The sequence below is a fragment of the Oncorhynchus mykiss genome, chromosome 23, assembly GCF_057628025.1.
Source record: "Oncorhynchus mykiss isolate SJ-2025 chromosome 23, ASM5762802v1, whole genome shotgun sequence".
Lineage (NCBI taxonomy): Eukaryota > Metazoa > Chordata > Actinopteri > Salmoniformes > Salmonidae > Oncorhynchus > Oncorhynchus mykiss.
Window position 1 is genome coordinate 24,358,297 of NC_143044.1, and position 16,861 is coordinate 24,375,157.

At 40.6% G+C, this 16,861-nt stretch overlaps 1 protein-coding gene across 1 annotated transcript in view; it reads left to right on the plus strand.

Moving 5' to 3' along the window:
* Positions 1-886: 886 nt before the first annotated feature.
* Positions 887-16,861, plus strand: part of LOC110502629 (leucine-rich melanocyte differentiation-associated protein) — a 378,878-nt gene continuing 362,903 nt past the window's right edge. The window contains exons 1-2 of the mRNA XM_021580813.3: positions 887-1,239; positions 4,609-4,709. Coding sequence (XP_021436488.1) covers positions 1,198-1,239; positions 4,609-4,709 — 143 coding nt within the window. The 5' untranslated portion in view covers positions 887-1,197. The remainder of the gene's footprint in view (positions 1,240-4,608; positions 4,710-16,861) is intronic.

A 16,861-nucleotide genomic window follows, 5' to 3' on the forward strand; every position in this document is an offset into this window, starting at 1 on the left:
TTCCATAGTCTAATTTTAACCTTTAGATTTTTTTAAATGTTACTTTAGATTTCTATGATTAACCACGTGACAATGATTTTGAGAAATGGAAACATGTTTATTCAAATGAAACTGTTCCATGAAAATGTGCATATAAAAATATTCATAACTGGCACGCAGATCGGTAGACATTGTAGGATAAATTGTAAGCTTCCCCACACTTGAAACACACGAGCTGTCTATGGTCTTTACTATTACACCCATTTAAAAAAGGGTTAACGCAAAAACGCTTTTGCGTCAAATGCCCTTCCAAGTGATTCGTTCTGGCGCAGTGTCTGCCCCAGTAAACACCAAGCAAGCAAAAACAGTTATCAAGTAAGTGTAAATCCCATATGTCGTTTTGGAGCAAGTTTTGTGTTCTACAACACTGATGATTTCCAATAGGATTGTACTGATGTGAATGGATTAGGCGTACAGTGTTTTGATTCTATCAATCACCTCCACCTGTTCCAGATGCGTTCTTCTTCAAAATGTAATCTCTTTCAACCCCTAGGCTACATGCTGTCTGCGGAGTCTGATGAGAACTTTTAATATTTTATTTAGCCATTATTTAACTCTTAAAATCTTCACTAGTGCACGGCCTAGTTTTGAGCTCTCCAATAGAAGTTGAAAAATTGTGACACAACGGAGTTACCGCAGCCACGTATCGCCTTTTTTCTCAAATGTATCTCATTAAAATCTGAATGTAAACCTTACCTTAACCACACTGCAATACCTATGCCTAACTATAACCTTACATTTGTCTTGATGAATGTTTACGATAGGCCAGCCAATTTTGACGCTGTGGTAACTGAAGGTTACGGTTAGTCATAAGGTTGGCAGTGTGGTTAAGGTTAGCGTTAGAAGAGAAATTGTACAAACAGGCAGGGTTTAGACATAATTATGACTTTGTGAGTGTGGTAACTACTGACGGCCCATTTCAGTATTAGCGCGTTTCCGTATTAGGTCTGCTGATTCGTAGGAATCACGCGGAAGTAGTAAATTAGACGCACCAAGTAGTGCAAATCACCAACTAAAACAGTGACATTTTGGAAAACTAATGAAAGTAAAGTTTATTTTATTTTAAACAAGAGGACATGTGCCAGTTCCATTCCGATAGTTAGGTTATTCCGTAAGAGGTAGCCTATAGTCGCTGAATTGTCATCATCAGATAGAGTTATGGCATGCAGCGATTCTATGGTGTCAATGAATGGAACTCAAGTAAGTGTGAACTATTTCAAATAAAAAGTTTGTCTCTTGTATGTGATATTTAAAACGAATAGTAAGCCATACAGTCGGATAGTTGTCAGTGTTTGTCGTTCAGAGTGTATGTTTTGTGTGTTCCGTGTTTTTTTTTTGGTAGGCTATGCTGCATTGCCTCCGTTATGCATAGCCCAAGAATGTAGCCTACTGCGAGCATACCCTTAACCTGTTAAGTTAACCCGTCCAAGGACCTTATGTTATGTTCAGAGGCAAACTGTCACTGGCAGCCAATACAGCCAAAGACTTAATCTAAACGTAAATCGGTTCTAGAAACGTTAGGCCCTCTACTTTTATATCACAACAAAATAATTTCACAAATGCTAAATATACACGTACACTGTTTTTAACCGGCTTTTACACAATTTCAACCGAGAGTAGGCTACTTTTCAGTTCAACACGTTTTTGGCTCTCGTTCTGTTACACACAGGTGTTCGGCATGCTATATAGCTAATGATTGGCTGACAGCCGTGGTATATCAGACCTTATACCACGGGTATGACAAAGCATTTATTTTTACTGCTCTAATTACGTTCGTAACCAATTGATGAGAGATAAGACCACCTAAATTCAACAAAAGGCTAACTTTGGGGGTCTCTAAATAATGCTAATTTAACAATATACCTATTTGTTTAAAATGCAATTTGTAGTCTACTGCTATGGTGGTAAATATGGAAATCAATGCTTATTCCAAATGAAAAGAACACTCTCACCTCAGTGTCATGGTTTAAACCATTTTAATTTCATGTGGCTGCACTTGTCATCCTGGGTCGGTCCTGTGTTTTTAGACCCTTTTCAGGTGTCCCGACTTTTCTTTCTACAAAAAGGTCCTATTGTCAGCGAGACACATCAATTAATTCAAGCTTCAAGAGTGTAAACCTTATGACAATCGGCAAATGTCATTACACTTTTTGGTGTTCTGTAACATATTTATCTTTCCATATATCAAATGGGTGTGTGCACAGTGAGTGCCCTGTTTGGATGCTGGAATGAATTAACATGTGCAGGTAGCCTACTTTTTGAAGTGATTTGTTTGACAATCAGAAACATCATGACTGACTGTGTTCATGCCACATTAAAGTTGCTACTTTTTTTATCCAATTTTTCGTGGTATCCAATTTGTAGTTAGTCTTGTCCCATCGCTGCAACTCCCGTAAAGACTCAGGAGAGGCGAAGGTTGGGAGCCATGCGTCCTCCGAGACACGACCGTGCCAAGCCGCACTGCTTCTTGACACACTTCTCACTTAATCCCGGAAGCCAGCCGCACCAATGTGTCGGAGGAAACGACGAAAAGCTGGCGACCAAAGTTAGCGTGCAGGCGCCCGGCCCGCCACAAGGAGTCGCTAGAGCGCAATGGGACAAGGACAATCCCAGCCGGCCAAGCCATGAAAAAATAGAGAACCCCCTGAATGTCACAGTATAATTCAAACTCTTCCTAAAGGCTGTTCATGCACACCAAAAAAAAATCACGTGGCAAGCTGAAGTTCAGAGGCTGAAGTTTACACCCTTTGATTTTTGTTTGGTCAACTGTAGAGATTCTTCAATTAAGTGTTTGTTCCCATTCAGCAAAAGATGAATAGTTTTCATTCACATTTTTTCCCTTGACAAATACTGCACCAAACATCTTAGTTAATGTAAAATTGTGTGACTAAGATCTCTTTTGCAAAAACGTCAAAATTAATGACAAATTTCTTGAGTTATTTTAGATTAATTCTGACTATTTTGAGGAAGTGTATACTGGCTACGGTGTCTCAAGATGGGTAAACAATACTATTCTCGCTTTTTTCTTGTTTTTCAAGCAAATTACTTTTTAAGGGAGGATGTGCATACACGTTTGGTTCGCTTAGCTGAGTTCGGATAGGCACCAGCCGAACCCGAAGCATGCAGAAGGCTTAACCCTATAAAGGTGTGCAGAATTATTTTTGAAAATGATTTCTCGCTGATATGAAGGTTATGTTTCAAATGTTTCCAAAACCGTATCACAAAAGAGGCGTATCAACATTTAGAATGAGCTTTGGTTCAGCATCGTAGCACCCCCTCAACTAATCAAAATGGACGTGGAGTCATGAGAAGGGCTACAATTTGCTATGCTACTGTCATGTGACACAAATAAAAGAGAACTCCTGCGCAACTGTAGTGGTATGATGCAACTAATTTTAAAAAGTATGAAATCGCGTCACAGCAGCTGCACAGACAAAGCTTTATAAACTACTCAGAGTTTTTATCAATGTGTTAAAGCTGAACATAGTTGTGTACACATGGCTGGTGTGTACAGAGTCACTATCCTGCAACTGTACCTGAAACGTTACAGAGCATGTTTAAATGAAAGTGACAATGTAACTTACCAAGTATCATACCTGGAAGGTCTCTCACATTGACCTAGCAATCAAATGAATGAAAAGACACTCACTGTCTAATATTATTGGATGTGTGTCTGATAGAGAACGTGTGGTTTTTCGTGTCATATGTTTTACAAGTCCTCAGGTTAGGCTTGGGTGATATACCATATACCAGGTTATTTAAAATACAGATAGTATGATTATTCTTTTTTATTTTTTTGTGGTGGGGGGACCCCCGCCTTGCAGGGGCTGTGGGGGTGTTTTCTACACCACTGCTTATAACTAACTATACGTTATGCATATCTATAAGAAATCTAAGATGTGTCAAATAAATCCAGCTCAGGGCTCCAGCTATGCATTTGGTTTGCTAATTTGCTAGCTAAGTGGCTAGATGTCAAGATCAAGCTTCTTGGTGACAGCAGAGACATGCAATCCCCTCCTGAATTAAGATCCATGTTGCCTAAATTGTTTTGTGCGTCAAATAGCGCCCCGTGTGTGCATATTCAGTCATACTGTATACCCCGGTATGGTACAGAAGCTGTATGAAAGTCTGGATAACCCTACCCAACCCTACCTCAGGTCACAAACAAGGTAAACCACTCACTATATACACCACCTACTGTGCTACATGAGCTTATACACACATGCACTCCACCATAGGTTATTTAGGCTATTCTTACTCATTTTAACCCAGAAACGGACTGGCCACAGGGCAATTTGTGCAGATGCCAGATGGGCTTGTCCATCTTTAGCCCAGTGTGCTTTTAGAAAATGTTGTTGTTTTTTGCACACAATAATCATTATTTGAATAATAATGGGGTCTTCAAGGGGGGGGGGGGAATGGGCACGTGTTATCAAGGAAAAAAATGGGATTGTGTGTTAGAAATGCCCTGGCCGATTTCTGGTTCCAGTCTCTCCGTGCTATAATCTATTCATTTGCATGTTGTGTATTCATTTAAATACGGTGCATCTCTCTGTGGTTGCTCTACAGGTTTCCTATATTGGACATGACTGTGAGGACATCCCAGAGTACCTTGGAGAAAGATATGGACTCTTGACAAGACGGCTAGATCTCAGCTTCAATCAGCTAAGGTAGGAGATGAGCTGAGATGAGTCGTGAATACTATCATGGACACAGTGTTGCCTTGAGTGGTAGTGGTGCCTTAAGTGGTGTAGTGGTGCCTTGAGTGGACCTTTGTGGTAGGTCACATCTCTTATTAAAGCTACAATAAATAACGTTTTGGGTGACCCGACCAAATTCGCATAGAAATGTGAGTTCTAGATTTTTCATTCATGTTGAAAGCAAGTCTAAGAAGTGGTAGATCTGTTCCCAAGCGATTTCTGTATAGTGCATTTTTAAGGAAGATACCACTATGTAATCAAGTCTTTATAAATTATTATATGCATATATATACTGAACAAAAATATACATGCAGCATGCAACAATTTCAAAGATTTTACTGAGTTACAGTTAATAGAAGGAAATCAGTCATTTGAAATAAATAAATTAGGCCCTAATCTGTGGATTTCACATGACTGGACAGGGGCTCAGCCATGGGTGGGCCTGGGAGGGTATAGGCCTACACACTTGGGAGCCAGATCCACCCACTGGGGAACCATGCCCAGCCAATCAGAATACTTTTTTTTCCCATAAAGGGGCTTTATTACAGCAACCCCCCCCCCCCAATTGCACGCTCCCTCAAACCTTGAGACATCTGTGGCATTGTGTTGTGTGACAAACCGCTAATTTAAAGTGTCCTTTTATTGTCCCCAGCACAAGGTGCAACTGTGTAATGATTATGCTGTTTATTAAACTTCTTGATATGCCACACCAGTCAGGTGGCTGGATTATCTTGGCAAAAGATAAATGCTCACTAAAACATTTTAGAGAAATATGCTTTTTGTGCATAAGGAAAATGTATGGGATCTTTTATTTCAGCTCATGAAACATGGGACCAACACTTTGCATGTTGTATTTATATTTTTCTTCAATGTATGTCCTGTACTATTTAAAGTCATGCTGCCACCATATATCAATATATCTTATATCCTATATGGATTCAGATGGAAAGATCCCAATGTGCCCATGGAGACCATGGAGACCCTCTTTAGACATGACTCACTCTGTTCTTTCTAAAAGGTTCAGTTTTAGTGCCAGGCATTATGATTTTCAAGTTTTCCTTTTTGAATTTACATTGTGCCTGGCTGGCATCGTCATTAAATCAGAAACTAGCACATTCAACTCATACAAGTCTGTATTTGATGTCCATCCATGTCTGATGGCGTGGAAACCGGCCGCTAGGGACAACAGTGAGTGCTTTTACCTTAAAGTAGGTTTCGGTTTTGTTAGGGAGTTGTGGACGGGTATTGCGGATGGGGATAAGCATCAGCCTGAACTTAACTTTAACCATCAACTCCAAATGTTTAAGGTTAACTTTTAACACATTTGGAACAACTTCAACTTTATATTTTATATACTTTATTTTCACGTACATCAGATTAGTTACCGTAACAATCTTTGGAATTGGACAATTTTCAGGTAGGAAACCCATTTTCCCAGTATTCTTGGCCTCGTGTTCTTAAAGTAAAGGTCATACGCTCCATATAGTGTATTTATTTAATATACTATATGTAATGTCTACCCATTGTGTCATGGTGGGAGGGTCTTTTTGTAGCCATTTCCTAGTGACAGCCTTTTTACTGGCTGCCAGTAGGATGTTCAAGAGGTACTTTTCTCTAGTGTGTAAGTAATCGGGAATTTCACCAAAGTACAAAAAAATGAATGTTTTGTTCCATGTCAAAACCCATTATTTTTCCAATGTTAGATCTTATTTCTCCCCAGTAAGATTCAATAGCAGGGCGGGACCAAAAAATATATGAGTGATCCACCGTTGAAAGCCCGCATTCTCTCCAAAATGGGTGTTGGGAGCCAGTGTGTTTTGATTTCAGTTTAGGTGTTATGAAGACATGTATAACATTCTTCCAACATAATTCTTACCAAGACCTTGAGTTAATAGAGCTTAAGTGAGTCGTAACATGTTCATCCATGTTATCAGTTATTTCAATGTTAAGTTCCTCCTCCCACAAAATGTGAAATTTGAGAAACATGGATTGATCTAATTCTGACATGAGAGCTGGTAGAGTTAACTACTTGTCATAGATGTGAGAGGAGCAATATCTTTGCCATATCTGCATTAAGTGCAATTTAATATGTTCACATTATGTGCATTATGTGGTTTGGCATGTCATAGGGACATCAAAGACCATGTAAGAGCATCAAGCTGCGTACCAAATGGCACCCTATTTACTAAATAGGAGCACTATATAGGGAATAGGGTGCCATTTGTGAGACACTCAGAGCAGCAGAGAGATGGGTTGGCTGGTACCAAGCTGTGGCCGGATAAAAGGCCTGATCAATAAATGTGACATGTTAATGCAGGGGCCAAATAAAATAAAAGACCCTTCTGACAGGACCTGAAGAATCACCTTGTGGCAGCTGGTTCAGAGGGATGGACTGGGGGGAGGGAGGGTGGTGCTGTCTCAGTCATCTCAGCAGCAGGACTGGCAAAATTGATCTGACAACTAAAAGAGGAGAGAGGATGGTTAGAAGGTGCTTTTGTTTCAAAAACCCTTTCTTGACCTGTCAGGGCCTTGAAAGGCCTCTGAATGGGGGCTCTTTTTGTCACGTCGTTGAAAATTGTCGTCGTCTTAAGGCAGTTATCTGTGCTGGAAATGTGGATTCTTCTTGTTTAATTGATTCACTTTGTGCCCGAGTCCTGTCACATTAATAATTGCTAAGTCCCGTGCCCCTGCCCAGTGTTTCATGAATAAATGTGTGCTTATCAGAGCATTAATATTCCTAATGAACCGCAGCGATTGGAAAACGAGCGTTGCCTTGACTGGAGTTTGATTTGCCTGCCTTTTCATTCGCTGAGGGTGTCAAACTCTGAATGTTTCAGACATGATTGCCCCCCTTGAATGCGAAACAAAGGCAATGTGCTAGAATTTGTAAACTGCATACTCCTTCAATGTATGTAATAGTGTTAGACTGGTTTGTAATAGGGTGTTTCTATGTTGGGTGTTGAGTTGTTATTACACAGTTAACAATTAGTAGGCTAAATGTTTTAGTAAAGATGTTGTCATTCAAAAGCTGATGACATTATTTTCCAATCAGCTTAATCTTTAATAATATTTTAGTAGGCTTGAGCGGTATACCGGGGTATTTCGAAGTAGCCTTGGGATAGTTTTTCAGTACCGTCAATACCTATTTCTTTGAATTGTTTTTTAACAAAAATGTGAATATTTGTAGCTTCTTTTTAAATAAATACCTGCAGTCAACTTGTGCAATACATTAGGAGATGAAGCATATCGTGTACTTCATTTCACCTGCCACATTCTGTTTCATTATGAAGCTTACCAGTATGCACCAGTCACATGGTGTTTGTTTACAAGCACCCAATGACAAGAGACTGGCGCCTTGTGAGTCACTCACTGTTGTGCAGCAGGCACCAGGTGATCTAATTACAGTATGGAATTCACAACTAAATGTTTTCCAGCTAGATATTGTATAATTATTAAGTAAACTGTCTAAAATGTTGTACATTTGGTTTGCTAATTTAGTAGCTAGTTATCTAGCTAAGTAGTTAGCTTCTTGCTAAATAAAGCTTCTCTTGGTAACAGCAGAGAATCCCCTCGTGGATCAAGATCCTTGCTGTCGAATATTTGTTTTGTATGTGCAACAAACTGTGAGTAGCATTTTTTTGTTATTTGCATAACTTTATGAGCTGGGATGTCAGACTTGCAAGTAGTTCATGTTAGAAACCAGGTCTCCATCCAACCTTTTTATGCGAACCCAAGCCTATGGGTTCGAAGCTTCAACCTCGCAGCACACACACACTTACCCACACACACACCAACTGATTAATGGACTGCTGAATGTTTTCTTTTCTTTTCACTTGCTTTGTTCTTTTCCAAAATAAGCCTTTCTCTGAGACGCTACCCAGGAAAGGGCTGAAATAGCCTCTATTGAGATATGTAGCCTTAGAAATGTTTTTTTATTTAACTAGGTTAAAAACAAATTCCTATTAAATAAGGTTCATGAAATCAATAACTTGATAACATCAGATAAATTCATATATTAGCCATTTCTGAGACGCGCATGGATAATTCCTTTAATGATACAGCAGTAGCAATAGAAAGGTATAACATCTATAGAAAAGACAGACATGCTTATGGGGAGGTGTTGCTGTGTATATATATATATATATATATATATATATATATATATATTTCATTCATTCAGAGCCATATCCCTGTAATGCTTAGAGAAGATCTCATGTCAAGTGTTATTGTAGTGCTTTGTTTGCAGGTTCACCTGCCTCATCTAAATACTATTATTTTGGTCTGTTTCTATAGGCCACCAAGTGTGAACAGTCAGTATCTAAATAATGTGTATGAAATGCTTGATGGTGTATGTGATGTAAACAGAGAGGTCTACTTTCGTTGGGTACCTAAATATTGATTGAGTTTCATCAAGCTGTCCACTCAAGAGGAAGCTTTTCACTTGAACTAGTGTCTGTAATCTGGTTCAGGTATAAATCAACCCCCATGGTTTTTACAAACACTACAGGAACAAGATACTCCACATGTATTGATCACATGTTTACTATTACTGTAGAACTGTGTTTTAAAGCTGTATCTGTACCCATTGGATGCAGGGATCACAATATAGTGGCTATATCCAGGAAAGCCAAGGTTCCAAAAGCTGGGCCTAAAATATTGTAAAAGAGATCATAGAAAATATTTTGCTGTGACTCTAATGTGGATGATGTTACAAATATTTGTTGGTCTGATGTGATTAATAAGGATCATCCAGACGCTGCACTTGATGAATTTATGAAATTGCTTCTTCCAATAATTGATAACATGCACCTGTTAAGAAATTGACTGTTAACTGTTAAGGTTCCATGGATTGATGAGGAATTGAAAAACTGTATGGTTGAAAGAGATGGGACAAAACGAGTGGCTAATAAGTCACTGCAAATCTGACTGGTTTACTTACTGCAAATTGAGAAAATATGTGACTAAACTCAACAAAAACGGTATTATGAAGCCAAGATCAATGATATAAAGAATGATGAAAATAAAACTTTGGAATAGTTTAAATAAAATGACGGGCAGAAAGACAAATTAAACTCCATCTTTCATTGAATCAGGTGGCATCACAAAACCATTTGATGGTGCCGATTTTATTTTAATGATTTCTTCATTGACAAAGTGGGCAAACTTAGGCAGGATATCCCAACAATGAACAGTGAGACATCGTATTCATGCATAAAAAATAAAAAACATGAAGGAAAAGCATTGTAAGTTTGTATTTTGTAAAGTTAGTGTGGAAGAGGTGAAACACTATTGTTATCGCTCAATGACAAACCTCCTGGCACTGACAACTTAGATGGAAAGGTACTGAGGATGGTAGCTGACTCTATGGCCACTCCTATCTATCATAACTTTAATCTGAGTCTAGGAAGGTGTTTGTCCTCAGGCCTGGAGTGAAGCCGAAGTCATTCCGCTAGCCAAGAGTGGTAGAGGCCTTTACTGGTTCTAACAGCAGACCTACCAGCTTTCTGCCAGCTCTTAGCAAATACACTCAGCAAAAAAAAAGAAATGTCCTCTCACTGTCAACTGCATTTTATCTTCAGCAAACTTAACATGTGTAAATATTTGTATGAACATAACCAGATTTAACAACTGAGACATAAACAAAACAAGTTCCACAGACATGTGACTAACAGAAATGAGGGGGGGGGGGGGTCAAAATCAAAAGTCAGTATCTGGTGTGGCCACCAGCTGCATTAAGTACTGCAGTGCATCTCCTCCTCATGGACTGCACCAGATTTGCCAGTTCTTGCTGTGAGATGTTGCCCCACTCTTCCACCAAGGTACTTGCAAGTTCCCAAACATTTCTGGGGGGAATGGCCCTAGCCCTCACCCTCCAATCCAACAACCGTTCCAGCAACGGTGTGTTTGTGCCCATAGGTGACGTTGTTGGCGGTGATGTCTAGTGAGGACCTGCCTTACAACAGGCCTACAAGCCCTCAGTCCAGCCTCTCTCAGCCTATTGCGGACATTCTGAGCACTGTCCGTTCTGTCTCCTTGTAGCGCTGTCTTACTCATCTTACAATACAGACATTGCAATTTATTGCCCTGGCCATATCTGCAGTCCTCATGCCTCCTTTCAGCATGCCTAAGGCACGTTCACGCAGATGAGCAGGGACCCTTGGCATCTTTCCTTTGGTGTTTTTCAGTCAGTAGAAGTACCTCTTTAGTGTCCTAAGTTTTCATAACTGTGACCTTAATTGCCTAGCGTCTGTAAGCTGTTAGTGTCTTAACGACCGTTCCACAGGTGCATGTTCATTAATTGTTTATGGTTCATTGAACAAGCATGGGAAACGGTGTATGGCTGCTGTCCCTGTACAGGGATCAACATCAGTGGAAATAGTACTCGATACAACTCAAACTTTCATTAAAACACACATGCAGGGTACTCAATTAAAGCTACACTCGTTGTGAATCTAGCCAACATGTCAGATTTTTAAAATGCTTTTCGGCGAAAGCATGAGAAGCTATTATCTGATAGCATGCAACCCCCGAAATACCCAAAGGGGACGTAAACAAAGTAATTAGCGTAGCTGGCGCTACACAAAACGCAGAAATAAAATATAAAACATTCATTACCTTTGACGAGCTTCTTTGTTGGCACTCCTATATGTCCCATAAACATCACAATTGGGTCTTTTTTTCGATTAAATCCGTCCATGTATACCCAAAATGTCCATTTATGAAGCCCGTCTGATCCAGGAAAAACTGCTTTCCAAAACGCAACGTCATTTTATAAAATTAAAAGAGTTGCCTATAAACTTTGACAAAACACTTCAAACTACTTTTGTAATCCAACTTTAGGTATTAGTAAACGTTAATAATCGATCAAATTGATCACGGGGCGATCTGTATTCGATAGCAGCAAGTCTTGAAGTCATGGTCCATATTCTCCCTTTCATAACTTCCTCCGGTGTACTCGACGACAGGAAGTGCCTATTTCTCATTTCACCAAGGATAAACTTCAACCTAATTGCCAGTACTGGCGACATCATGTGGAAGCTGTAGGAACTGTAAACTGGACGCCATTGCCATAGACAATACAGAGACTAGCGGAGGGATATTTTTTTTGTTTTTGTGAACAGTTTTCCTTGGGATTTTGCCTCCTACACACGTTCTGTTATAGTCACAGACATGATTTAACCAGTTTTATAAACTTCAGAGTGTTTTCTATCCACACATACTAATCATATGCATATACTATATTCCTGGCATGAGTAGCAGGACGTTGAAATTTTTAACAAAAAGCTGCAAAAATTCGCAGCCTCTTTTTAAGAGGTTTTAAACTCTTTAAACCCCTACGAATTACGATTTTACGATCCTGAAAAAGGAACGTTTCTTTTTTTTAATGCTTAGTTTATACATTTTAAAACATTCTTTAAATTGAACCTATATTTAAGTAGGCAAGTCAGTTAACAACAAAGTCTTATTTACAATGACAGCCTGCCGGGGAACAGTGGGTTAACTGCCTTGTTCAAGGGCAGAATGACAAGAGTTTTACCCTGTCAGCTCGGGGATTCGATCCAGCAACCTTTTGGTTACTGACCCAACGCTTTAACCACTAGGCTTCCTGCCGCCCCAAATATATACAGTGCCTTGCGAAAGTATTCGGCCCCCTTGAACTTTGCGACCTTTTGCCACATTTCTGGCTTCAAACATAAAGATATAAAACTGTATTTTTTTGTGAAGAATCAACAACAAGTGGGACACAATCATGAAGTGGAACGACATTTATTGGATATTTCAAACTTTTTTAACAAATCAAAAACTGAAAAATTGGGCGTGCAAAATTATTCAGCCCCTTTACTTTCAGTGCAGCAAACTCTTTCCAGAAGTTCAGTGAGGATCTCTGAATTATCCAATGTTGACCTAAATGACTAATGATGATAAATACAATCCACCTGTGTGTAATCAAGACTCCGTATGAATGCACCTGCACTGTGATAGTCTCAGAGGTCCGATAAAAGCGCAGGGAGCATCATGAAGAACAAGGAACACACCAGGCAGGTCCGAGATACTGTTGTGAAGAAGTTTAAAGCCGGATTTGGATACAAAAAGATTTCCCAAGCTTTAAACATCCCAAGGAGCACTGTGCAAGCGATAATATTGAAATGGAAGGAGTATCAGACCACTGCAAATCTACCAAGACCTGGCCGTCCCTCTAAACTTTCAGCTCATACAAGGAGAAGACTGATCAGAGATGCAGCCAAGAGGCCCATGATCACTCTGGATGAACTGCAGAGATCTACAGCTGAGGTGGGAGACTCTGTCCATAGGACAACAATCAGTCGTATATTGCACAAATCTGGCCTTTATGGAAGAGTGGCAAGAAGAAAGCCATTTCTTAAAGATAGCCATAAAAAGTGTCGTTTAAAGTTTGACACAAGCCACCTGGGAGACACACCAAACATGTGGAAGAAGGTGCTCTGGTCAGATGAAACCAAAATTGAACTTTTTGGCAACAATGCAAAACGTTATGTTTGGCGTAAAAGGAACACAGCTGAACACACCATCCCCACTGTCAAACATGGTGGTGGCAGCATCATGGTTTGGGCCTGCTTTTCTTCAGCAGGGACAGGGAAGATGGTTAAAATTGATGGGAAGATGGATGGAGCCAAATACAGGACCATTCTGGAAGAGAACCTGATGGAGTCTGCAAAAGACCTGAGACTGGGACGGAGATTTGTCTTCCAGCAAGACAATGATCCAAAACATAAAGCAAAATCTACAATGGAATGGTTCAAAAATAAACATATCCAGGTGTTAGAATGGCCAAGTCAAAGTCCAGACCTGAATCCAATCGAGAATCTGTGGAAAGAACTGAAAACTGCTGTTCACAAATGCTCTCCATCCAACCTCACTGAGCTCGAGCTGTTTTGCAAGGAGGAATGGGAAAAAATGTCAGTCTCTCGATGTGCAAAACTGATAGAGACATAACCCAAGTGACTTACAGCTGTAGTCGCAGCAAAAGGTGGCGCAACAAAGTATTAACTTAAGGGGGCTGAATAATTTTGCACGCCCAATTTTTCAGTTTTTGATTTGTTAAAAACGTTTGACATATCCAATAAATGCCGTTCCACTTCATGATTGTGTCCCACTTGTTGTTGATTCTTCACAAAAAAATACAGTTTTATATCTTTATGTTTGAAGCCTGAAATGTGGCAAAAGGTCGCAAAGTTCAAGGGGGCCGAATACTTTCGCAAGGCACTGTATATATAAAAATAATGACCAGATTGCATAGCGGAGAAGGTACGGTGGGATTTGAAATGGTCGGTAATCTGTTAGTTAACTTGGCTTTCGAAGACCTTAGAAAGGTAGGATAGATATAGGTCTATAGCAGTTTGGGTCTAGAGTGTCTCCCCCTTTGAAGAGGGGGAAGACCGCGGCAGCTTTCCAATCTTTGGGAATCTCAGACGGTACGAAAGAGGTTGAACAGGCGAGTATTAGGTGTTGCAACAATTTTGGTAGATCATTTTAGAAAGAGAGGGTCCAGATTGTCTAGCCTGGCTGATTTGTAGAGGTCCAGATTTTGCAGCACTTTCAGAACATCGGCTATCTGGATTTGGGTGAAGGAGAAATGGGGAGGCTTGGGTGAGTTGCTGTGGGGGGTGCAGGGCTGTTGATCAGGGTAGGGGTAGCCAGGTGGAAAGCATGGCCAGCCGTAGAAAAATGCTTATTGAAATTCTCAGTTATAGTGTATTTATCGGTGGTGACAGTGTTACCTAGCCTCAGTGCAGTGGGCAGCTGGGAGGAGGTGCTCTTATCCTCCATGGACTTTAGTGTCCCAGAACTTTTTTGAGTTTGTGCTACAGGATGAAAGTTTCTGCTTGAAAAAGCTAGCCTTAGCTTTCCTAACTGCCTAAATGTGTTGGTTTTAGAAGATATCAAGGTCTGCATTTATGTTCCTTGTACTTGATCACATCACATTAACAACTTGATGTTCAGAATCAAATATTTATATCTTTGACATTTTACTAATTCATTATTAATATTTAGTTTGGTTAAGGAGGAATCTTTGTCAGATATCATTACTGGACTTCAAAGGATTGTCTGGACAGAAGAGAAGGGGAGAAGCAATCAAGTATTACCCAAGCCATTTGGGACTGAAAGTATTGGTTGATTGATTGTTGTGGATTAGTTGTTGGATTAGGCTACAAACCATTTAAATTCCCTCTAAATGTGTATTACTGGTAAGTCTTGTATTCTTGTCATCAAACTTTTCCAGCTCCCACCATCTCTTAGGGTCAGTATTTCATTTCTGACCACATGAGCTGACCAACAAAAACTCTGGCTCCTGTACGTTCAGGAGTTTTTCTTGGTCAGGTCATGTTGTCATGAAAAACTCTTGTCCCTGGCCTAGTGATAAATTGCGTAGCGTAAATGGACCACCCTTTAATAAAATCTTTCTCTGTGATGATTGGAGGCTGTGAAGATCACATGATTCCTCTCTGAGGCCACAGTTGAGTGGAACTGTGAAATTCAATTAGCGAGCAGACATGTGATGGTGATAAAAGAACCAAGAAGTAGAGCGCTGATTCTTGGCATAGCCTTTCTCTCCTCTCTCTCTCTCCTCTTTCTCTCTCTCCCTCTCTCTCTCTCTCTCTCCTCTTTCTCTCTCTCTCTCTTCTCTCCTCTCCTCTCCTCTCCTCTCCTCTCCTCTCCCCCTCTCCCTCTCCCTCTCCCTCTCTCTCTCTCTCCTCTCCTCTCCTCTCCTCTCCTCTCCTCTCCTCTTCTCTTCTCTTCTCTTCTCTTCTCTTCTCTTCTCTTCTCTTCTCTTCTCTTCTCTTCTCTTCTCTTCTCTTCTCTTCTCTTCTCTTCTCTTCTCTTCTCTTCTCTTCTCTTCTCTTCTCTTCTCTTCTCTTCTCTTCTCTTCTCTTCTCTTCTCTTCTCTTCTCTTCTCTTCTCTTCTCTTCTCTTCTCTTCTCTTCTCTTCTCTTCTCTTCTCTTCTCTTCTCTTCTCTTGAGGACAAAGGAACCCAGTCACACTGCGTAATATAATAGAGGGACTGGATGTCCCTGCGTTGTGTGATGAAATGAGCGTGGATAAAGAGGGCAATGACGTAAAGCTGTGTTTTAAAACACACGGTCTGTCCCTGATGAGATTAACTTTCTGTGCCACCGCCTTTACTTGTTATGAATCACTTCAAAACAAGCGCTTGATGTCTCCTCGCACCTATCAAGAGCCATTTCATGGTACCGCTCTGTGTGTTGACATTTGTGACCCCATTTCAGTGACACCAAAAGTAACCCAAGTGCTAACTGCCTTGACGACTGACACTGTCAGACAGTCAGTGGACTGGACTGGACTGCCTTGAGGGTGATGCACTACTCCATGCCATTCTTGTGGAAGACCGTGCCAGAAAGGATTGCTGCTAATATGCTTATTTCCAGTAGCCCAATTGACAGCACTCATCCAGTAACTTGACAATGAGTGCCAATGAAAATGAGGCAGCACCTGTCACTGAGTAGTGTTGGTTTGTGAGCCCCGGTGTGTGTGTGTGTGTGTGGCTGGGCAGTTAATGCCAGGAAATAAAGTTGCTGTATCAGCCTGTCACACCTACACCTCCTCTCCCCATACCAACCTGTCAGGCTGCCTCATCGATGTGTTGAAAGAATGAGACTTAGAGACACAGAGCCAGATGTGGTTGTTGGAGGACAGGGGTGGATATTGTGTTGTCCATTTAGTTTCGGGTCAAATGGGTGCAGTGTGTGTGACACTGTGCAGTGATGAGAAAAACACTGTGTGTGTGAGAGAGACACTATGATGATGGGGAATACAATGTGTGGACACCACTCTTCTATCTGATGGTTGCCGTTTGAGCCAGTGTCTGTCGTAGGTGCTTGAATCCGTTACCTGTTTTAATATCACATTTGACACCTGAGGTGTGAGGAGCTACTGTGGCTATGAGGCGTGAGGAGAATAAATACTAACGTTATGTGATCGTTTTAGTGCAACAGACAACAGTCACCTCCAACAGTCACCTCCCTCTTCAGATAAACAATGTCGTTGAGACTAACAAGTCACGGCTGTGTTAGTAAGGAGACATTTGACAGGTGTCCTCCTTGTCAACACCACGCTCGACTTC